This window comes from Nothobranchius furzeri, chromosome 14 (assembly GCF_043380555.1).
Source record: "Nothobranchius furzeri strain GRZ-AD chromosome 14, NfurGRZ-RIMD1, whole genome shotgun sequence".
NCBI lineage: Eukaryota > Metazoa > Chordata > Actinopteri > Cyprinodontiformes > Nothobranchiidae > Nothobranchius > Nothobranchius furzeri.
In genome coordinates this window covers 41,154,031-41,178,665 of record NC_091754.1, presented here as the reverse complement: position 1 = coordinate 41,178,665, position 24,635 = coordinate 41,154,031, and the positions used below count along the sequence as shown (strand labels likewise).

General features: G+C 41.5%; 2 protein-coding genes across 3 annotated transcripts in view; both read left to right on the top strand.

The window, feature by feature from the left end:
- Positions 1–4,659: 4,659 nt before the first annotated feature.
- On the top strand, positions 4,660–10,718 carry fezf1 (FEZ family zinc finger 1). Its single transcript, XM_015965644.3, has 4 exons — positions 4,660–6,119; positions 6,939–7,073; positions 7,446–7,578; positions 9,117–10,718. The coding sequence occupies exons 1-4, from the start codon at positions 5,307–5,309 to the stop codon at positions 9,350–9,352; spliced, it is 1,317 nt and encodes a 438-aa protein (XP_015821130.1). The 5' UTR covers positions 4,660–5,306; the 3' UTR covers positions 9,353–10,718.
- Positions 10,719–13,755: 3,037 nt separating this feature from the next.
- Positions 13,756–24,635, top strand: part of aass (aminoadipate-semialdehyde synthase) — a 72,639-nt gene continuing 61,759 nt past the window's right edge. Inside the window, exon 1 of one of the 2 annotated variants that reach the window (XM_015965645.3) lies at positions 13,756–13,891. The gene's annotated coding sequence lies outside the window, so the exon portion shown is untranslated. The remainder of the gene's footprint in view (positions 13,892–24,635) is intronic. The other variant, XM_015965646.3, reaches the window with a different exon arrangement.

Sequence of the window (24,635 nt, the reverse complement as noted above, 5' to 3'; positions counted from 1 at the left end):
AGTTTTTCTATGGTTACGTTGTGATTTCTCATTAAATATTCTTTTTAAAGATAAACTTTATTGTATTTATCCTAGTGAATCTATAATTAAACAGGTAAACTAGTAGTAGCATATTCAATGTCAAAGAAAGTAAAATGTTATCAGGAGAGGGAGAATGTTTAAGTGGTTAGCAGCAGTGTGCTAGCTGATGGCCCCCTCCATGAGGCCACCACAGCTCAGCAGAACATCATTGTAGCTTCTTCTGGGGAGAAAAACACTTAGAGAAAAAATTAAGTTACCAGCTGCAATAGCAGGAAATAATACAGTTATACTATATTACATTACTGAGCAGAGAACCTCTCACACCAGTGGTGTTCTAGTGCTAAATACATGGGTGCGTAATGAGTGGAGGACCCAGGGACGTGTGGTGGTTCAGTGGTTGGTTTCAGTCCAAAGTGGGTTATTGGTGGAGGTTTTTAGACAAATGTGTAGGATTAAATATTGTTGCGTTTAAGCTTAATATATTACTTTTACTTATGACCAATAAGATGTAATATTCTGTATAAATATAGAATATCAATCTGCTTGGTCTTTGGATGTTTAAGCAGAAGATTCTAGAATTATTTGCTTTTTCAGGGATCAAACACACATCGTATCAATTCAGACAGAGTCAGGCTTATAGAGCTCCGGGAGTTGACGTCACTTCTCCCGGCATGCAACAGCTCAAATCGAAACGGCGCCATATTGGCATGCAGAAGCCCACAGCTGGACTATTTGTTATTGTCAGAAAACTCAATCAAACAGGGAATATGGTAGAATCCTGTTGTGCCCCAGGATGCAGAACAGACGTGGAGGACATAAGGAATGAGCCATCTACAGGATTCCCTGAGATCCGGAGCGCCGCAAACGTTGGATCATTGTAATAAAACGCGCTAGTGACCGGGCGAAAATGAAGCTGTGGGATCCCAAGAGTAAAGGTTTTCACTTATGCAGCGACCACTTCATATCAGGTAGTTAAACCAACGTTTCCTCAACTGTGTATGGTATTTATTTTAAATGCTTTTATTACGATTCTTAGTGGGCTTCCTAAACTTATTTAGGCGTGGCTTTTTCTGTCTTATTACTCATAGCAACAAGTAAACATCACGTAAAACGTTGCCTCGTGAGTTCTGCGTGCTGCTGTTTACGTGTTTTATGATCACAGCAATTAACCGGCTAAGCTGTATTTAATTTTTAAGCAATGGTTGATTAATTGCCAGATCATACATAAAAAGCACTTTGGATTGCTATTATCTGTCTCACCGAGTCAGATCTCAGACAGATCCTGAGACGCTCCTGCCTGACATATTTATTTTATTCATGGAAAACAATCAAACTAGTGATTTCTCTTGGCGTTCAGTTTATACATTCAAACAGCACAGCACTCTATTTAAACTACTTACATGTAAATCTGTTATTTGTCCATCCATTTTCATCCGCGTATCCGGAGTCGGGTTGCGGGGGCAGTAGCGTCGAGAGGGCCAGACTTCCGTCTCCCCAGCCACTTGGGCCAGCTCCTCCGGGGGAATCCCAAGGGGTTACCCGGCCAGGTCCGGTAAGAAGTCCGCTCCGACAGCTTCTGGCGTTTTTAAAAGTATCCCAGGGGCACGGTAAGAGTCGGAGATGTTTAGTCTATTTAATTTCTGACTATATAAAATGATTTCTTCGGTTTTAAAGTGTGAAGTAAACTTCGACGAAGTAAAATCCAAGCTGATCCCGTTCAATTTGTTTACATTTGTTACATTTGGTACCAGGCTGTAAACATGTTTATTTCTGCTGTGAAATTGGTATTTTTAACATGGGAGTCAATGAGGATTTGCTCACTTTTGACACCAGCTCCCAGCGGATGAGAGTGGAACTGCAATTTATTTCACTTCCGCATTGGCCTCAATTTCTGTCCCGCATTGTGGGGGCTTGGTTCAGAGCTGAAGAATCTTCTGGCTTGTTGGAAGACAGAATATAAAATCCACTTTAGAGAATGGAATTTATGTCTGCAGATGGCCGGTGGCATGTAGGTCAATATGTAGGTGAAAACTGGCCGTTTCTGGTTGTTACAAATGCAAGAGAACCACTTCATTATTTCTTTTTATCTCCACAATATATTTATAGCTTTAGTTGGTTGGAATTAAAAGGCACGAAAAAATGTTTTAATCTAAATAGTTTCTAACGTTTAAAATGAAGCATTTGTGACTCAGCAGTTTCAGTTAATCAGTGATTCTAAAAATATTGTATTTTAATTTTATTCAGCCATGAGGAGTTTGAAATAAATGGTTCTTTTACCAAATGTTAGTAACGAGAAAAAACAAAAGTAGTGAATATTTTTAGGTAAAGAACCAAAAGCTCAGCACTGGGTTGACCACATCTGTTGGTTTCCAGACTCAAAGGTTTAAGGATATGTTCACACGTCCACTCTTTAGGTTTTATATTTAAACACGATTATTTAGATTTGACTCCAAAACATCAAACTCCCACAGTTTGGTTCAGAAAAGTCTTAATTATTTTATTATATTTTATTACACGTTGTTGCATGTAAAAGCACATAACGTGTTTTTAGTTTTATTGAAACACGTTTAGAAAAAGAATCAAATCAAATGTGTTTCTTGCGATATTTAATAAATAAATTCTTCCTGGAGGTTCTGTCCATTCAGAATAACTGTTCTCTTGACAAAAGTATTTAGTTTGTTAAAATCCTGCATTAAACTCCTGAAATAAAAGGACACATAGCATGAGTTTAGCAGTCGTTACATGTCTGAATGATTTCTGGGCCAGGGTCAAGTGGCTGAAAAACAAAAGCATTTCTGTGGAAGAAGATGAAAAGGCAAAGCTCTGATGGAGCTGCAGAAGGCATGGGGAGCTGCATGCCTCTGCAGTAGTTCAGGAGAGATTTAATCCCGGGTTGGCTTTACTGCAGGTGATCTACCTGTCAGGTGAACGACTGTCCCTCAGTGTGTCTCTGTGTCCCTGATGGTCTGGACGTTTGGACAAAAAGCCAAACTCAAACATCTGATAGAATAAATGTTTGATTGATCAAAAGCATTGACATATTTCTGATGAGGCTGCTTTTATATAAAAATATAAACATTCTTGGATTGTTGCTAAATTTTCTTATTTTTCACTTTTTAAAACGTTAATAAATAAACGGATATGCAGATGTGTTGGTTTGTATAGCCTGAATAAAGCAAACAGAGATGGATGCGTCATTATATTATTAAAATGATCAATAATCAGGAGGCTGGACATAAATGTAATAATAATAATTAATAATCACCGCTGTGTTGATGTGATTTTTAACCCTTTCTAGGCCAACGTCTATATTTAGGCACTTCACTTAATAAATGACGTCGGTGTGCCTTTTCACAAACTAGAATTACGGGATTTCACCTTAACAATCATCAGAGATCAAGCTCACGGTTGGCGCCATTCCACCAATCAGTGCGGCGCTATAACGCGCCAAAAATTGGTGCGTCTGCAAAGCCAGAAAACTGTCTCCTCCCATGTTTACGGTCAGATCTCTCTAACTCACAAAGGTAGACTAGTTGTGCTAAATACGATACATGTGTTGTAAATGTTAAACTCAATAAAGTTGGTGAAACCATCACATGAAAATCAAATCTGCCATATTTGAACATATACGCCTGAACAAGGAAACAAATTATAAATAATTTTCGGTGAAATCTGTTGTTTTTTAGACGTATCTTAATATTCATGGTGACAGTAATAATAAAAATTATGATATTAAATACATTTTGCAGTTTTAAACATACATTTCTCTGGAAAAAGGAGGAAGACTTACTGCACCAATCTCGCCATCAGTGATGATGAACAGGAGGGAGATGATAATGGAGCACATCCTCAAATATAAATTATTCTAAAATGTTACAATAATCTATATTTGATCAGAAATTGCATCTATTGTTCAACAACTTTTCAAAAATATTCCACACTAATCTGTTTTTATAAACAATATTCTGTATAATTTAGTAATTGTGATATAATCTGTACTATTGAACAGTGATGTAATGTTCTAAAGCTATATTCTAAAGTGTCTGATAATTAAATATATTATTCATAGATAATGTTTATTTAACTTGTTCATGTGTTTTATTTTGAAATTTATTTTACCAGAACAGGACCAACGTTCATGTTTGATCCATTCGTTTTCTCTGATTTTCTGCATGAAAATAAATATTTTTTTAAAATGTGTAACAACAGAAATAAACTTTGTTTATGGACTACAACAACACACTGGGGTTGAAATTAAAAAAAATGAGATACTTCAATGAGCAAAGGGGTAAAACCAGAGTGGAGAACTCGCGCGCCGGTGTGGCGGTGGCCTCCGCTGCAGTCTGGAGAGAAGCTGGTTAAAGGCTGAAAACATGGACGTTCCCGTTAATCGTTCTAAAATACATTTATAAAATTATTGTTATAATAATAATAATAATAATAGTTTATATAAGAGCAGTAGTTTTCCCTGAAGCTCGTGTACCGGTTTTCTCAGTTGTTTGCTCTCGGAGTTGTTTCCGGTCTGCACGCGCTCAGACCGAACTCCGCTCTGAGGCTGACTCCCCCTCCATCCCGCAGAAAGGAAGAGTCGCTGCTCAGACTCTATTTTTCTATTCGATATGAATGTTGCGTAAAGGTGCATAAACGGGAACACCAGAACCAAGTGGTTCCGTTTGAGCGCAGCTCTGTGCGTAAAAGGCGAGCAGGACTCCGTGGTTCCGGACCACACGGGCTGCTGCCCTCAGACCCGGTTCCTGCTGGATCTCAGCATCCATCCTGACTCTCGAGTTCACCTCCGTGTCACCCTGAAGTCGTTTTTATGAAAATGGAACGCGTCCGCGTGCGGTCTGAAGCTCGGACGGCCCCTGACCCCACGGCTCGCGCGCGTCTGCCGCTTCCAGATTAAAATGATGTCACGCGATGCCACAAGAGGACTCGAGGTTTACCGGATTTCTTCCAGTTGAGCAGGACTCCTGCCAAGTGAGTACTTGTGCCTCCTCCTCCTCCTCGTCTTCCTCTTCATCCTCCAGCGGCGACGCGCGCACACCGAATCGACGGAGGAGAATTGAGTCAATGATCTTGTTTCTGGACAGTAACGATCCGCCAGGTCCCGGCTCTCCACCCGCAGGGATCGAACCGGCTGATTACCGTCAATAAGCGGCGCTGATTTGGAGGCTTTTCCCGCTGATGCTACCCACTCCAGCGGGCCGGTGAGGAGCGGTACCGACCCGGTTTCTCAACACTTTTGCTCAAGTTGTGGTCAAGGCGTGGTTGATGCGGAGGTGATGGACGGTCCTCTCTGCCACCCAGCGGGGATCCTCGGCTCCCCCACGGTTACCGGGAGTCAGCCCGCGGGCTCAGACATGCTCACCTCCAGCGGCGGCAGCAGTAAGCCTCTCGCCTTCTCCATCGACCGGATTATGGCCAGAACACCCGAGCCGAAGTCGATACCGCTCCCCACCTGGTTCCAGACCGCTCCCGCGGGGAAAGCCGACGTGTGCCCGTCATCGCTGCACTGCATGATCCCGCTGGTGCCGCTCGGGTACGAAGCGGGCCACCGGCTCAGCATCACCGGGCTGGATCCCAGCCACCTGGACGGCTCTTCTCACCCGGCTCCGGCAGACTTTTTCGGGTTTGGGCTGAACTACTCGAACCAGCAGGATGACTCCTCCGTGAGCCAAAGCGCCGGCCACTACAAACTCTTCAGACCCCGAGTGGTAAACCAGTCCTCCCTCCCTGCCGTGGGCACCGTGTGCTACCTGAACTGTGGCGGGGACGGCGGGCCGTGCGCGCCTCCGGCCGGGCTGGTCAACCTTCACCCGATGGCCTCGTACCTCCTCACGGCCCGGCACAAGGCGCTGCTGGCGGACAAGAGCAAGTCGGGGCCGCGGCAGGCCGCGGAGCGCTTTACTGTGTCCGGTGTGCAGGCCTTCAAGGAGCTTTCACCCAGCCAGATCCAGCACTACATGAAGGACCGGGATCACATGCTCGCGGACAAGATGTTTAAAGGGTCCGCAGCGGCGGTGGCGGCGGCCCGGATCAATGGCTCTTGTCCCGGCAGCAAACCCAAAGTGTTCACCTGCGAAGTGTGTGGCAAGGTGAGAGTCTAATAATAATAATAATAATAATAATAATAATAATTAATAATAATAATAATAATAATAATAATAATAATAATAATAATAATAATAATAATGTGTTTTAACTAAATTGCTCATTGTGCAGCCTTGAGGAGTTAAAACCTCTCAGGCCAGATTAATTTCTCATCATTTGTAGATCGTAATTTTACTGATTGGTTCCTGAATGAATCGTCGGTTCACTAAAAGCGAAAGAAACGAAAAAACAACAAAACAAACAAAATAAAAACTACAAACCTGAAGGGTTTTGAGCTGAGACCAGATTCTGGTTTTCTTTGATTTGCGTTTCACTAAAAAAAAACTTTCAAGCTATTAAAAAAGGAGTTTATTTTTCCCTAATTTATATTTGCTAAAACTAGAAATAATTTATCAATACATAAATAAATAAATGAAATCAAACAAGATATCAAAATAAAATAAAAAATGGCATAAAACTGAATAAAATAAAAGAAAAATGAGCGGAACAGCGTCCTGCTTCTTCTGTGTGTTGGAAGACCTAGATGTAGATAGATTGGTTACTCTTTCTGGGATGTCATTTAACCAAACATGATAGTAAAAGCAGGTCAATCAAAGCTGTAATCGATTATTATTATTATTATTATTATTATTATTATTATTATTATTATTATTATTATTATTATTATTATTTTATTATTATTATTATTATCATACTTTTTTTAATGTTTTAAAAAAATCTGTCAGTCGAATTTAATGTAGGGCCTACTACCGCTAATAATAATAATAATGATGATGATGATGATGATGATTTTTTTCCCTCAGGTATTTAACGCACACTACAATCTAACTCGACACATGCCCGTGCACACGGGCGCGCGACCGTTTGTGTGTAAAGTTTGCGGGAAAGGTTTCCGTCAGGCGAGCACGCTGTGCCGACACAAGATCATCCACACTCAGGTGAGACGGAGGAAGGTGTGTGTGTGTGTGTGTGGGCGCGGGGGGGGGGGGGGGTACTTTCTTGCTGTCACGTGATTGGTTCCAAGACGAGCTGGATCGAATATTTACTCAGACTCTATTTCATCATTTTCCACGTGGCATTTGAGCGAAAGCAATAATAAAATCATCCTAACAGTGAGATCCACTGCAAGCGCTATTTGCCTGAATAACACGGGCCGTTCCCGCTGCTGCGCCGCCGGAGCGGCTGGTAACGGGACCGTGCTCCTCATGCGGTCCCTCTGCGGACACCAGCCTGCAAACGGAGCTTCGGGCTCAGCAGACACAAGGGATCGTTTAAATGACCAACTCTTTCCTCCTGAATCGTTTCTGCAGGAAAAACCTCACAAGTGTAACCAGTGTGGGAAAGCCTTCAACCGGAGCTCCACCCTCAACACGCACACGCGCATCCACGCAGGATACAAACCGTTTGTGTGCGAGTTCTGTGGGAAAGGATTCCATCAGAAAGGTGAGGAGCAGCTGGTCTGAGGAACCCTAACTCTGCTGCTGGTCTTTGAAATTAAATATAAAGTTTGTTTCAGGTGAAGGTTTAGAATATTTCTCCTGAGCCCCAAAATAAAACCAGAAACCTTTCCACAATGTTTTTACTAAACAGGGATTTAAACATCTTACATTTTACAACAAGTTTATGTTTTATTGTTTAAAACAAAATAGATTCAGCTGGAGACTTTAAAATTCTTCACATTTTATTTGATCTACGTAATTTCAGCTTCATTCATTTTAAATGTTCAGAACCTTCCTTTGTGGTGGCACACCCACGATCTAACACATAAAACACGGTTCCCTCTGCTCTGCAGCTTAAACTTTAATGCAGTCATCAGGTAACACGCTTCTGACTCGAGCTCAGCGGCTCCTGCTCGGATCCGGCTTTTGTTCCTGCAGCTAAAGAGGAAATTATGATCAAACCCAGAGAGGTTGCTTGTTTTACAGCAAACCTGCAGCTCATACTTCTACAACCCTGTTTTCTATGCAAACATCTGACTGTTAATAAAACCAACAAGATAAACATAACAAGCATTAATGTTCACTCTAAGATGAAAAGCAAACACGCCTTTCTCTTATCTAATTACATGTTTAATTCATCTGGAGCAGAAGGTGTTAGATCCCGTTAAACCATAAGGTTTATTCTTTTAATCAGACAAAGCAGACTTATGATTTAGTTTAGGTTATTAGGCTGATTGTGTGTTTTTGTTCAGCTCAGTGCATGACTCCGTCTAAACGTGCTCCATCCTGCATTCATGTCTTCTTCTGAAAGCCGCCCAAAACTCAGAATTAGCTGAACAAATCTGACAAAAGACAAATGAAATGTCCCTTCTGCTGATAATAAAGTTGGTTATGTCACAATGATATTGTGCAAAAATGGGCCTCATTCACTGTCAGATGATTCGTCATGATGGAACTTCTACTTTATTAAGTAATATTTATAGAAATGTCTTACGTAATCAATGTGATTCAGATCAGATCTGTTAAGTTCAGTCTTCTCCTCGGTCCTCGTGCAACGTTGTTGTTCTGTAATTAACTGCTGGGCGAGTTTTGGAGCTCTGACCTGGCATCTGCAAACATCTGTAGAAGGTCTTTTTCGGAGCATTTCAACTGGACTTCATTGTTTTCTATTTGTCGTCTGTTTTCTGCTCTGCAGCTTAAAAACCTAAAATATGCCCATTTAGTTTATCCACATGTCATGTGACAAAGGCAAAATGACACCAAACATAAACCGGCTGTGGAGAAGGAGGTGAAGTAGTAACTGGTTACCGTGTTAACCCAAACGAGCCACTGACGGAGCCATTAGTAGTTTTCAAACGAAGGACCTTGTTCTCAGAAGTTGAGTTTAGCGTTTCTGACGGTCACCGCATCGATCCCTTCCTCAGATTATTGATTCTAATCTGGGTTTCCATGTTGAAGTGACAACAGCCTGTAACGAGATGCACCCGAGTTCAGTCACGCGTGTTTCTGCTGTTCATGACCCGTTGTTTTGACCCATTGCAGGAAACTACAAGAACCACAAGCTGACGCACAGCGGGGAGAAACAGTTCAAGTGTTCCATCTGCAGCAAGGCCTTCCACCAGGTGTACAACCTCACCTTCCACATGCACACGCACAACGACAAGAAGCCGTTCACCTGCCCCACCTGTGGGAAGGGCTTCTGCAGGAACTTTGACCTGAAGAAACACGTCAGGAAGCTGCACGACCCTGCTGGGGCGCCGTCGTCACCGCAGCCATGAGAGCCCTGGACACACTCACCCACGTCTCCCCCTGGACAGTCCTCCCAGGTCCGGGTGAGCTCTACATCCTGGTGTTCAGAGCATCTGAGGGAGTCAGGGGGAAGACGATTCACAATCACAAACTCGTACTCAAAATAGTGCACTTTTTTTTTTCCTTTAATTGGTCTTTTTGTTGTTTTTTCCTGAAGTTTTACTGTTTTCTGGCGTTATAAATCAGACTCCGGAGGTACGTCCTTACGCCTACACCAGTCTTTTAGCAGGTAATCACAGAGTTTATTTCCTGCCGTGAATAAACCTGACCGATTTTCTCTTGCACAGTCAGAAAGTTTACCAAAGGTTTGACTTGACCTCTTTACACGGCAGTGTGCACAAACATTCTCTCAAGATAATATTTTACCTCAACGTTGTGCTTTTGTCACTTCAAAATCTAAAAAAATGGATCCGAGTTTGTTTTGCTTTAGCGATTGTTTCCGCTCTAAAATCACAAACTCCTGACCCACGTGGCTCAAACCCGACTCCTCACCAACAGCGTGGCCCTTCAACACACCATCGGGTGTTTTCCTGACCTCCTGTGACCCGTTGATGGCCCGTAGGACCTCATATGGGCCAGCTCTGACGCAGGCCTGAGCGCTGGCTCTGACTGGTCAGCATGCTTCTGTCTCTCTGGACTCAGCTCTTCACCAAACCTTTCTGGCATCTGCTCATTATTCACCTCATCTATTGTAATGGTGACTTCAGACTCCAGGACTCAGAGACGTGGCAGCGGTGTAAAAGCACTGACCAGTCATGTTTGCATCTCAGTTTATTGCCAAACTAACTTTTTATCAGCGTATTAATGAATAAAGACAAGAAATTCCATTAAAACAAACAGGATTTTATCTGAAACTAAAAACAGTCCCTAGCAAGACACCATTTGGAAGCAAAAGCTACAGCGAAGACTCACATATGACCCGTTTTAGATAGCCCTATGAATGACCTCAGTTTGAAGAAACAGAGATTAATTCTGACTGAGTTAATGACAAGTTAATATTTACTCACAAGGTCAGTTTCAAGTGTCAAAAAGCTATTCCAGCCTCAAATATCATGGTTTTCCCAGCTTCATTAGGGAGCTGCAGCCAGAAATGCTGCAGCAGCTAGCTCCGCTTGTGGTGATATGTGTTATACGTGTTTGGTGAAAGCTTATAAAAAACAACATTTGCAGAAATTGCCATGACGTGTCTTAAAATAAAGTTGCTTGTGATAGCAGAAACATTTTTCTGTGGTCAGAATTCATCCCTGTTTCTCACAACTGAGGTCCTTCCAAGCTGCATGCCTAAAACCATCTGAACTGTCGCTTCACAGTTTATGTTCGTATTCATTTCATTGTTAAGGTGTGGCGGGACGGCAGGGCCGTGGCTGCTTCTGGAATCACTTGTTTTTGTTGACAGCACGAACTCAGAAGCTGAAGACGTTTTTACAGGTCTGTGGCGTAAACTCAGTATTTGTCCTGCAGGTTCCCTAAAGATGGAAAACAAAGGAGTGAAATTCCTTTAGATGTAAACGTGTCCAAACCCCTCCAACGTGACTCCATGTTCTTCTCCTTCCTGCTGTTCTGTAAACACATGGTTGTAAATGCCCAGGGATGCTCCGTACAGCAGAGCCTTTGTGACGTCTGGACTGTGTTTGAATCCTCACACGGACAACAACTTAGAACTTGTAACCTTACTTTAAAAAAGACGTTGATTTCAGCGGTTTTGTTCATTATTGTCATTCATCAGCACGTCAGACATGGAGAACTAAACACGTTACTCAGGTCAGCCTATCCTACGGTCATTAATAAGCACCTGAAATCCTACTGGAAGGGTGAGAGTTCATGAGTTCAGAGCTCCTCAGCCCTCAGGCTTTTCTTCTGCCTGCAAGGCTGGTGTCTAAGATCTTGGGCGGGAGAGACGGGCTCCATCAATATTTTCTGTTCATGTCAGGACACTCTCCACACGCCGGGGTAAGGAAGCTGCTGGGAGCACCTCCAGCCTCATCAAACACAGCTGTTGGTGAGTTTTCATAAGTCTGCTGTGCAAAACAGCATCATGACATCATGGTTAAACAGTGTTCCTGATCTGAAGAGTGAATAACTCATCAGGTCAAATGTCAAACGCTGAAAAGTTGCTAGAAAACTAAACTTTTCAAGCCTGGCAAGTCGTCCTATATATGTAATTCTATAGGATGGCCACGTCTACGGTTGTCTTTCAAACAGTCTCTGCATGCTATTGGACAACACTAGGACCAATCAGAGCAACAAACAGCATAATGCATTCATCACTACAGAAATCAGTCAACAGCACGGTCCACAATACAAAGAAGCAGAAGGTCTTTCCTTTTCCTAAATCAAAAACTTGGGTACCTCTATCTGATCATGTCTCAAGAAAATCTCAAGTTTAAATCATCCAAAGTTGATGCCGAAGCTTTTTAAACGAGCATTGTTCCTGAGCCGATGCCATGTTTGTAGTTTTTCTCCACTGGTGCTAAGCCCGCCAAACCTCTCCCTACAAACATAGAGCACTGTGATTGGCCCGACCTAAAATTGCTCAACTCAGTGTGGCCACAACGGAGCATGGCTAGAGATTTTGCTGCTGCAGTAGGTCTAGATTTGTAGGCTCCGACTTTCCTTCAGCTCTGTGGTTGCACTGGGCTCAGAGGCTCGTGAAGGTCTGACCTTTTCGCTGGCTGATGGTTGTTATATCTTTGTAGATGCTACTGAAGGGTTGCAGCCTCAAGAAAAACTGGAGGACCCTAATTATAGATAGCCTTTTATTCTTTACAGTGATTCTCTTAAGTGAAAACAAAGGATATGCAGTGAACCTTCAAATAGAAGAGTTACATCTATTTGGGTTATTTACTAACGTTTAAACCAGACAATGCAAGTCGGTGAAGGGTCAGAGGAGCAGCAGGGCTTTCTGCACCTGGGATCGGGATCATTGGAACTGTGCCCTGCTGTTTGGAACCTTAACGGGTGATTGGTGGAAAAAGCAAGACATGGAACAGCAGCTCTCAAACACAATGTCAAGTTCAGACTTAACGTCACCCCCTTGTGTCTGACTCCAGTTCCTGCAGTGGAAAAGTAGATTCAGGCAAAGAAATTACAGATGTTGTTTTTAAACACACACACACACACACACACACACACACACACACACACACACACACACACACACACACACACACACACACACACACAAACGCTTCATATATATGTACACGTATATATGTATATATATTTATATACATATATCTGTATATAAATATAAATATATATATGTATATAAATATATACATATATATACATATATATGCATATGAATTTATGTATATATATATTTATATTTATATATATATATACATATGCATATGTCTATAAATATATATATATGTATATATATATATATATAAATATAAATATTTATTTATAAAAACACATTTTTAAATTAAATAAATAAAACCTACAGTTTATAGTTTTATGATGTTTTCTCTCCACAGCACTTTGGTGGACTATTATGTCACATGTAAAGTTCTTGATAAACACATTGGTGAGGTAGCTAAAGAAAGAATTTCCCTCTGGGATTAATATCTTTGATTTGATTTGAAAAACACACCAGCAAGAACTAAAGTGCATTCAGTCATTTCTGTTTTCTTTACACCTTCATGTAGATTATAAATGGAACCTTGTAGTGCTCTTGACAAACAAAAACCTCTTTTCTGAGATTATCTGGATGCCTGTGAAAGTCTGACTTTCCGTTTAACGGAAAGCATCTCCACATTGGTGGGAGAACACCTGAGGATCCTTCAGGAACATCAAGTGCTTTAAGATTTTCCATCAAGTCTATTTTTACTGCTGGAAAAACATTCTTCTAAAACAAATAAAACATCTCACGAGGTGCGTTTGGAGACCTGCTGTCAGGAGAGGAGAGGCAGCGCAGGGGGCGGTGGCTTAGCTCTGCAAGCTGATTGGTTGAATCACTGACGAACCATACAGGTTTCCAAATCTCCTGTAATATCTGGCTGACAACTGTGTCGCAGTCATGAATAACGCAACATACTCTGTGGCCTTTCTCTGAGGAAACAGTGCTCCTGCCAACTCCTCAGTCTTTGCCTGAAAATGTATTTAATTCCCTCGGTAATCCTAGAAATCATCTGGGAACTACTTACAGCCTAAAATCACAAATTCGGGTGCCTTCAAAATTATAGTCAGCATGTGATCTTTCAAGTAGATTTAATTACATGTAACATACACTTTAAGTTAATGAGTATAACGTCCTAAAAACCACAACTAATTATTTCTGGTTTTGCTTCGTTTTAGTCTCAAAAAGTTCACCCAACCATACAAATAAGTTAGGGGTTTTATTTTGAAACTTTCGCCGGAACCAGACGAGTCTACTCTGCGCGCCTGTGACGTCACCGTGCAGAAGTTGCAGCTCATCTTTCCCGTGTATGACTTTGCTGCGTGAACCGGGGAAACGTTTGTCGGAAACGGTCCGGAGAGGCGAACACAAGGCTGTCAGAAAGGTGGGTTCGACTGGACCAGAACCGGACCGTCGGTGTTCCGGTGTGCAGTGTAATGAGGTGGAGTTAGGGACTGTGTTGTCTCGGACACCACCCATGTGGTCAGCGCGTATGCTAAAGCTACAGGTCTCTCACTGGTTTAAGACAGCAGTAGTAATGATAATGAGCTCCACACACAGACGTGAGGCTTAATGTGACGCAGCGTGACGCTCCAGTGACTCGCCAACAGCACGCTGCTGCTGGTTGCTTCCGGAAAGGTCACTCATCAAGTCTAGTGTGTTTGCTGTACTAGTTCCCAAACAGCCATGTTTACCTGAAACGTGTGTTAGTGGTGTCTGCGGGTGGGTGGGTTCCTGCTGGTGCATCTGACTTAACGCAGCTGCGGGTCGGAATTATGTTGACATGTTTGGTGGAGATTTAAAGGTGCAGTGTGTAAGAATATAACGAGAACTTTAAAGTGAGAAAAGCCCAAAAGAGTCTATGGAAGGAAGGTTATGGGGAGCCTACGTCTCCTCCCTCTCCGGTCGGCTCACGGGTCCCCGGAAGAACGAGAAAAGGAAGGCAAGTCAACGGGGCTAAAAACGCTGTTTTCTAATCCGCTCTGCCTTACGCCCTGGATCACACGTGTTGTACTGCAGTTTTAATGAAAAGTAATGATGGGTGTTTCGACCACGCCAGTCACGTACTTTGAGATATATCAGCTTGTAAAAGTTCGTAATTAGCATGACTAACACCAGAAATGCGGGTTGCATATGTGACGTCACATCATAATCTCTCCTCTAGCGTAGCTGCTACTCACCACACGACCAGATTTGTGGTGCTTCTTTCCTCCTGTGGGAAGATTGCTGACCTTGCAGTAGGGCTGCTCGATTATGGCAAAAATAATAATCACGATTATTGTGACTGAAATTGAGATCTCGATCATTTAAGATGATTTTTCAATTTATGTTGAATTTATTTGTTTTTATTCAGTCATAATTGCTCAGGGAACAATCAGGACAAAAATAAATAACAAACAAGATGATCACTAAAATAACTCCTGGTCCCAGTATAAAAAGACCAATATACTTATAGCTCATAGTTTATGACCCAAGGGCTATAGACCTTGGTTTAACTCATTTAAGTCTAACCAGTACTGACCCAAATACCAATCTTGCAAATACTGACAGCAAGAATTATACAGCAGCATTTATAACAAATAAATGCAAATAAATTGATGTTCACAAAATGTTGCATAATATGTATTTAGTCGTGTCAAGAAGGGCCCGACCGATATGCTTTTTTTGGGACCGATACAGATCTAAAACTTTTAACAAAGGCCGATAGCGATATAATGGCCGATAAATCTCCCTCACAAAAAAAAAGAAATAAATACAAATGTTCTTAAGATTAAACCCTTCATTCTCTGCCTTTTTGATGCTAACTTATTTCTCTATTACACACCAAAGAACTGTCTCAATAACTCACTAGGGTTTCCAAGTAATGCAAATAAGATTTATTTTGCAATCTCAAAAACAACAGAACACTCAAACTCAGTCAGTATAAATCTAACATTCAAGTTTTTTGTTTTCTGAGTCTGTGGAGTTTTACACTTTTGTGTTTTCCTTTCCAAAGCCGACAGTATTAGGAAAATAAAAATAAGATGCGTTAAATGACTAGTATGTGGCAATGTATAAGCCTTATGTAAAATATAAGGCTGAAAAAATACAATAGATTTATTCTATTAAAGAGAGGAATGTTTATTTTCTCGTATTACTGCCCCTACTCCTCTCCCAGCTAGGAAGAGGAGGGGGGAATCCCTGCACAGCATTTCATTGCTTTGTTGCCAACCCCCCCTCGCCCGTCCTCAGCTGCGACAACGATCGTGTGCCGCCGAAGCGCTGCGAAACAGGGACCGCCTTCATTCGTCACCCTTGTTATCCTATTCTATAGGCCGCACGGGCCGCCGAAGCGCTGCGCGCCGGCGCTCTGCCCACGCCATGCAGCGATCGTTTTGGCGTCTGCACTATTTTTTTTGCGAGCCGTGGCTGAACCGCGTTTGAAAAGACTGCTGAAGAAGAGCGGAGGAAATTGTCTGAGAATATTCCAGAATGTCTACCAGAAAAAGGCCAATGTTACTGCCCTGCATGACTAAAGGGGAAGCAGCGTGAGCTCTGCATAGAGCGTAATGCTGCGGCAGTTTTATTTTATTTTTTCAGGTTAGCTTTTCAATACGAGGCCTCGAGGCACACAATAAACTCAGGAAGCATGTTGAGGGGAAACATACTTTTGTCATTGCTTATTTTACCGTTCAACTTACCACTGACACAACAAATATGCTTAAAACTGAAGACTTACCTCCTACTTCCTCATCACCGTCATCTCTGCTTGACCGAATTGCTTCTGCTTCTCCGCTGCATGTGTGCCGTGACGGTGGCTCCACCCCTCGAGGAATGGAGCCTCACAACATGAGATTATAAAGCTGGCGCCATCTGCTGGATAGGTAGCGCAATATCGGCCATCTTTTTGGCCGATAGCCGATAGTGTTAATGACCCCTATATCGGCCGATATATCGGTCGGGCCCTAGTGTCAAGGTGCTGTAGGAGAGTGCACTAGCACCGTGTCCTCAGAGAGGTTAGTTATTATTTATCAGTGTGAGGAACTTATTTCTATCTGTTTATACTTTATTTATAAACTATTTATCTACAGGTCCATCAGTTGATGTAATAATTGTCCCAACCACAGCTGCACCCCCCACCCCCCAACCCGGTCTCACAGCAATCAGGGGCAAGCTGCACGTGTGTTTAGCGCGCTGCACGGGCACATTTAGCCGATTTTAGCGGCTCAGGAGTCCGCAGGTACGGTGTGTGTCACTCACTCTGGTTAATCCACAGGGAGCCAGCTCTGAGAGCCGTTTCTTTAGCGACTGACACATCACTACGTCATTCCCTTTCCTAAGCCCCCTTCAGACAGGCCATGAAAAACGGAAATGTTCCGGAATCTGTCCGTAAGACCTTTCTGTCTGAATACAAACATCCGGATAACGTGTTCCGGAATTTATCCGGACGAAGCCCCTAGTAGCAGGTCCGGACTTGTTACGGACATGGTGGATGTCCTGAAGAATGGTCCGGAGCGCAGGCAGAGTGTTTAGCTAACCTGCAGGAAATGTCGACGACAGTTATCCAGAAAGTAGCTAAGGGTTACCAGAAATGTTTCTCAGGTGTTCGCCAGGTACTTTTAGGATTTAAAAAGTCAAGAAGGGGGTCTGAAAAGCTGTTGGAAATAGTGTCAAAGTCGCTAAGTTGGCAACACTGTGGGAGGAGCGCTTCATTTGCAACTCAGGGCAGCGCAAATTGGAGGAGCAAATAATCGGCTTGCTTTGTTTTTATAATCGTTCAAAACTCAGATCGTAATTGGGATTAAAATTCGATTAATTGAGCAGCCCTACCTTGCAGCACTTTTTTTTTTGGTCTGGTTCGATGACTTCGCTTTTCGTGATGCATATTTGTAGTCTCACGCGACCACCTTGTGCTATACGCAGGGTTTGAATTACGGGTGAGCTAAAGATAACCTGGCTCATCTGAAAGGGCGTCATGCTCCCCTGGAAGGCCTCAACTTACACACCCAGGGGGGAGTCAGAAAACAATCCTGGTTCTACTTATTTTACATTATCTATGTGGACTCTTCTGGGATTATTTTGAGCTGAGAGGCGCAGAGCTCTGATCATTGATGCGCTCCAGACAGCAGCGCCCTGAGCACGGCCACAGTAACGTTCTCAAAGTGTCGCCACCTCAAAAACAATATTTAACACGTGACCGTTTATGTCGGCTCATATCCTTAAATGCTTTCATGCCTTTTATTTGTGCCTGATGCGTTTCGCTGCTGCGGAGCGGAGCACATCACCTGTTTTGTCCTCCGATTAGGGTTGTCACGATACTAAAATTTCAAACTTGATTTGATACTGGGGGAAAAAAAACTCGATACTCGATTTCGATACTATTTAAAAACACCAATTTATTGAACAAGTTTATTCAAAAAATAACATTCCTCAATTTATATTGCAAAAATTAAATGTTAAGAATTAAGTGTATTAAGTGCTTAAACCTTTCAAGTATCAGCATTTTTTAAACGTGCATACAAAAACTGGCGAAAGTTAACACTTTAATCATGAATTGTCTCACTATATACACTATTTGCAGAGTGATGTTTTGCTGCTTAAACTCTGTTTAAGGTGCATTTTTGTCATAAGATGTAATGCCATATATTTTGTTCTGTACTTTTGAACAACTCAGTTGGTCAATAAAGGGAGAAAATGAATTTCTCCACAGTAGGACAAAGGTACATCTACCGGTAATCTTAATAAAAACAGACTGGCGCACGGCAGTGATGTCATTAAAAGCGCCGGTTAGATTAGCTGCAGCTATTCTGTTCACGCCTAGAAATCCCAGACCCGCTCCAAACGAACAGGGGAATCATGTTAATGATTCCTAACAAAACCTTTCGACATGAAGATGTTTTGGTGCAGATAATGTCTTATTTCGAGGCTGCACCATGGGTGTCCGTTCGCACCCGTTATATGGATATACGCTGATGGCGATTCGCCGATGGATCTAAATACCCCGGGGAATCCAAGTAGCACCAAAGTTGTCAGCGTGAGTAAACAAACGTACTGCATGCTAGAAATTAAGTCCGGGTTGCAATAAACGGGAGTTTCCTTTAAGCACATAAGCGTGAATATACAACTGCGTGTCGGGCTTGGTATGCTAATTAAGTTGGGCTGTGAAGCGCCTCCCAAATTCGCTGCTTATGTTTTTATTTATTTATTTGGCAGACAAAACTTGGATCGGAGACAACTCGCGTGGGAAATTGCAATGTAGCCATGCGGCGTCTTCTTCTGTTTGTCTGGGAGGCGAAGGTTGCTTTACGGCATCTGGCTGTCGTGCGTGTCGGTGTACTTGAAGAAGGCAGTGTATAATAGTCCATAATATCGATACCACAGGGATGTAATATCTAATTTAGATACCACTTTTAGCTTCGATTTTTATCTAGGTATCGATTTTTTTGACAACACGACCTCCGATGACTTCACCGCACTGGTGCACTGGTGGTCAGGTGTGCAGATAGGGTGGGGGAAGGGGGGGGGGATCTGTCCCCCCCCAGATTCAGATCGACCCCGATTCGTCCCCCCGCACTAAGGCCAGAAAGAAAACAAAATCGGAAGTTAAGCGCTTGAAGCTCCTTTTTCCAATTACATTGAATGCAGCATGACGTAAACAAACAACGACTCCAGAGGCGCCAAAGTGGTTGCTGCTAGGATGCAGGATGAAGCGAAAAAGACAAGCAGCGATTACTGCGTATTTAAAAAAGACCATCAGTGCAAGTAGGCGGGACTGATCTGTCTGTTTATGCATGTTGGTTCTAGTTTCATTACGTTGTTGTCAGTGTTGGGACTTACTCGTTATACGTGCCAAAGCCTCATTGCTGACTTTAACAAGTCTCATCTACAAATATGATCCCTCATGAAGTTACTACTTTACATCAGAAGATAGTGGAGATGTGTAACCTTCAGGCTGAGCAAAGTTTGGGAGTTTTTAGAGTTTGAAAATCGCCTCCCGCCAAGAGGCTCCCAGTCGGGGAGAGGAGCGCGCAGCATGAAGTGTGCAAATATTATATAAATCGTATAATTGCCGGCAGTTCTGGTCTTTGCAGACTGATCACTTTGTCTGGTAATGACTGACTCTGATTATGAAGCAGAATGTTGACTCTGATGAAGAAATCCACTCATCCAGCCAGGAAGATTGACGCTGCTGCAGCATCAGACATCTGGTGCTGCATGAGAGTGTGTGGAGTTTACAAGCTCCAAAAGTTGGGTTTGATGTTTGTTTAACCTTCTCTGGGACGTGATGGATGTAGAAATGATGGTAAAATACCGCAAACGTGACAGATGTAGCGACAATGTAAAAAAAAAAGCCGTAAAAAGAGGCAGACGTGTTGTATGGAAGTCAAGTGTGCCACATAATCATAAAACAAGTAAAACATAAAATTTTAAGAGATTTATATATTTATATATACATTAAAACTTTCCAAACGTAATGAAAATTTATAAATAACATAAAAATATGAAGGAACATCTGTTGGTCAGGCTGAAAAGTTTGGGAACTACTGCTCTAAGTGATGAGTGAATTTTGTTTTTAAAATATATTTTATGTGCAGTTTTTTAGGGCTTTATGTTTTCTGTAAAGATTGGTATGTTGAAAATCATTTAATGTTTTGCATAAAGCATGAGGTTTTGGTTAGTACTTGATTGGGAGAATAACAAATGACTGAATTAAATAGTGGGGCGCCTCTGTCAGTGTGCCCCAGGGCAGCTGTGGCTACATCGTAGCTCATCACCATCAGTGTGTGAATGTGTGTGTGAATGGATGAATGATACACTGTAGTGTAAAGCGCTTTGGAGTCCTTACTCTAAGAGGCACTATACAAGTGCGGATCATTTATCATTTATAGTGTTGATCAGGCAGAGCTTTGTTGCATAGTGGCTTCAAACACGTATATAAAAGTGTTAGTTTTTACGTAAACCATTGGATGAAATTACACAAATTGACTGAGCTCTAGTTAAGGCGCTTGCAATAGTTTGTGTATGTTGTTACGTCCCCGACATGAGATGGTAAAATGTGAAGGATGGGGATAACATAAGAACTGGAGTGGATATTAAAAGGGGTTTTATTGTTATAAAAAGTTTCTAAAAACAAGCAAAACAGACGACGAGCATTATAAAGATAATGCAACACACACAAACTCTCAAAAAGGTTAACGTTAAAAGACGAATGATCAACTATTAAAACACCTGGTTAAAACGTAGTTAAAAGTTCAACCACAACTAAGGTGTTTAAAACCTAAGTCAATCATATTTCCACAAACAAAGTTAACCTTTAAAACAAACGATCACACAAACACAAGATCCCACAGGATCACAAGAGTTTAAACTTTAAAAGTTAAACTCATCAAAACGAAGGAACGAGCAAACAAACGAAGGGGTTAAAACAAAACAAATCATGGAGAACAGCAGAACCCCTGCACTTCTGTCTCCCAGACTGCTGAAGGCACAGCTCTTTTATCCCATGTGTTGGTCATCAGATGGATTCAGCTCAGCTGTGCTCCTCAGCAGCCTGGAAGGGAGGAGGAGGAGGGGCGGTGTCCGGTCAATCACCAGAGCTGGGCGATCCTGGCTGCTTTTTCCCTCTTCAGGCTGGCAGCCGTGACAATGTGTATGTGTACGTGTGTGTGTGTGCGTGTGTTTGGGGGAGGGTATTACGTGAATGGACCCATCTGATTGGCCGCATATCAGAAGGGCTACATTTGATTGGTCAAATAATACTTCCGCGTAAAAAACAGAGCTGGTTTACAAAAAGTTGATGTATGACACGGATGGAAATGTTTGAACCAAACATTTATCGCCGTTTTTGACGTGCTTTGCGATGGGCCTATCGCACGTCCTGTTATCCCGATGACGATAATTTTTCGATATATTGTGCAGCCCTAATTTGACACAATTCAGATCTCCTGCAAACCTCAGTCCCTCGCAGGACCGTAAAGCATTTCGCCTCTCAGAGGCTGCAGGCACACCAGGGAGTTTGTGGCCGCTGTGCAGGGGAGAGGGCTGAAGCAGGGGAACAGTAAATATGCAAAATCTACCATTGTTAGAAGAAAAGTGTGCTAACTTTGAAAATGTGGGCGCAATTTTTAATTGTCAAAAACTTCAGCGAAGCCCTTCCCCGTGCGTGTTCCGGCATCTGCTTTGCCTTTAGTGAACTTTGAATTGACATCAGTATTTGTATTCCGGGAACGTTTGGTTTAAAAATCAAGCACTGCTTCTGGTAAAAAACCGAAGGTGACGTGGGAGGGAGAAATTGTTCGCTTCACTAGTGACTGTTTTCACGGAGCTTTACCGGGAGATGTCGCCAGAATCGAAATGAGAATTTACACACAATTTCAGGGCTGAAGGACCACAACCACGTAATTTTGAGTCGACACCTAATGGTGGCAGCCACGAGAGGGAGTATTTAAACGGTGTTAGAAGGGAAATTGAGTCGTGGGAAAGTCAAAATGCGCACAGACTGTGCAACGTGAACTGGTAAGTGAATTTCCAAAACATACTTTTTATTTGTAAGTAAGGAGTTGCCTAATGTCATTAAATATGTATAAACACAGCTACATATAGCATAGGGACAGATAAGTTTACTAAGTCAAACAGCTGAAGTGCTAACAATTTTAATGATCATACAATTATTTAGCTATATGCTTTATTAGCTATTAGCTTTATTTAGCTATACGCTATATTAGCTATTAGCCATATTTAGCTATATGCTGTATTAGCTATTAGCCATATTTAGCTATACGCTATATTAGCTATTAGCCATATTTAGCTATATGCTATATTAGCTATGAGCCATATTTAGCTAAAAGCTAATGCTCAGTAATCATAGTTTTCATAACTTTACTTTATAATTTATGTTATCTGCATTGCTCAGGTGTATCAGTATGGCAGCAGTGGAGCAATGGACAGCATCATCCATAGTGTGTGCTGTCAGCTCCAAACCCTTCAGGCAGCTGCTGCTGGCTCTGCAGCCACCTGCACCTCATATCCAGTGTAACCGGTCATCCTGGATCTGAGGGCTACCCTTTGTTCTAAGGCTGGCATACCACCTGTTTAAAGAGCAACATGGGCCCATAAATCTGCAGTTTAATGAGTAAGGACACATTATTTATGAAACTGAAATGTGTTGTAGTTTGTATAAAGACTGAACAACAAATCTTTGCTTTTCATAGAACAGATTTAATGTCTCAAACAAATGTAGTGTCATGGATAACTAGCAATATTACTTCACTATTAATTCTTCCATTTTTCGTTAGAAGTTTTAAAATATTTTAACACCATGCTTTATTTATACAATCATACATTCTTACAAACCTTATCTACAACAATACAAACTAAATGAGTAAAGCTCCAGTACATCTCTACACACAAAATCTGTAAGGTTAAAAACAACCCATGTCCTGGGTTTCAAGGGACCAACCCTATTTCTGGGTTATCTTAGCCCAAAAACTTGGGTTATCATATTCAACCCAAGTTTTGGGTTGCTTTATTTATGATAGACAACCCAATTTGAGGGTTGAATTAACCCAACCTCTTGAGTTCATTTGACCCAATCTTGAGTTAATACCATTAAATAGGGCTGGGGGTAAACGATTATTTTTAAAACGATTATTCTGACGATTAATTTAACAAATAGTCAACTATTCTAACGGCCATTTACACGATTAATCTAACGATTATTTTTCTATTGCACAAATAATAAAAACCAGAAAATCTCAAATAAATTCTTCAAAAAAATTGATAAATTGTTACTGTAAGAGAATAAACACTACAGGCCTTCCATTTTGTAAAACACTGCTTTTATTGTGTTGTGGTTGGTTATGTTTTGGTGTTTGGTTATATTCTGGGAGTGCAGGCTGCTGCCTGAGAGGTGGTTGGAGACAGAGTGTCTCCATGCTGCTTTGTTTTGGTCACTTATGTGCGCGAGACGAGTGATGTTACGACCCTTCCTTGGGAGTTTGGCTCATGTGCAAAAAGGAAGGGACAGCAACATGGGATTTAAAAGTTAAAATGACGATCAGGTTTATTTACAACTACAAAAAACAACCATAATTCTTTCCATCCACAGGTTGGGAATAATAAAACTAATTCTGCCTGTGGGGAATTAAAACAAAAGTACAAATAAGTAGGGATGTCCCGCTGGGCAAAGATTACTGAGTTCTGGACCAAAATAAATATCTCCAAAGGTCCAAACTCTAAACTGGGTGGTTAAACCAAACTCAAGGTTATTTTTTTAAACTAAACCGAAAGCCCACAACAGTCTAAATGTAATAAAAGGGAGATCTGCACCACAAAAAAGATGAGCTCTAAACCAAAACGTAACAATAAACGTCCCTTTATTAACGTTTCTTAGTGCAACCAAATAATAAACCATTAAAGTGTTAACTGCTTTAATGCGTTACATAGCTTTACTAAACCTATTATTTAATGCATTATTAAGCAGTTAACTATTAACGTTAATTAATGCAGTACTAAGCTTTAAATAACACTTGCATTTTTTAATTTAAATCACTTGTGGTAATTACCATGTTAGTTAATGTGTTAATTAACCCTTGATAATATATTATGGTTGTGTATTCGCAGCAAATAAGCAATAACTAACAGCTAACTAATTCATCCACTTATCCTACACTGTACTTTAGATGTTACTTAAATAATGTTTAATAAGGCTATATAATGCATAAAAGCAGTTAACACTTTATTTAATGATTTATTAATGCTTAATAATGCACTAAGTAGCGTCAATAAAGGGACCCTTATTGTAAAGTGTTACCTATAAATATATATGAAATAGACTAGAAATGTAAGAAAAAATTGATATAGCAATATATTGCGATATTTTTTCCTTCGAAATATCAATTTTTAAAAGTCGTGTATTGAATTCTCGGAAGAATTTACATGCAAACATTTGTATTTTCTTTTCTTTCGGTGCAATTCATACGTGGATTGCTAGTTGGCAGCGGTGTGCAACGGGTTTTGTTTCCACCATTGAAATGTAAATCCCTCTATCATGGTTCAGATACCTCATGTTAAACGTTGCGTATCAGTTTGGACTGTTAATTGAATTTTACAACAAATTCAGTAAAAAAAATTGCTAATATTGTCTGGTT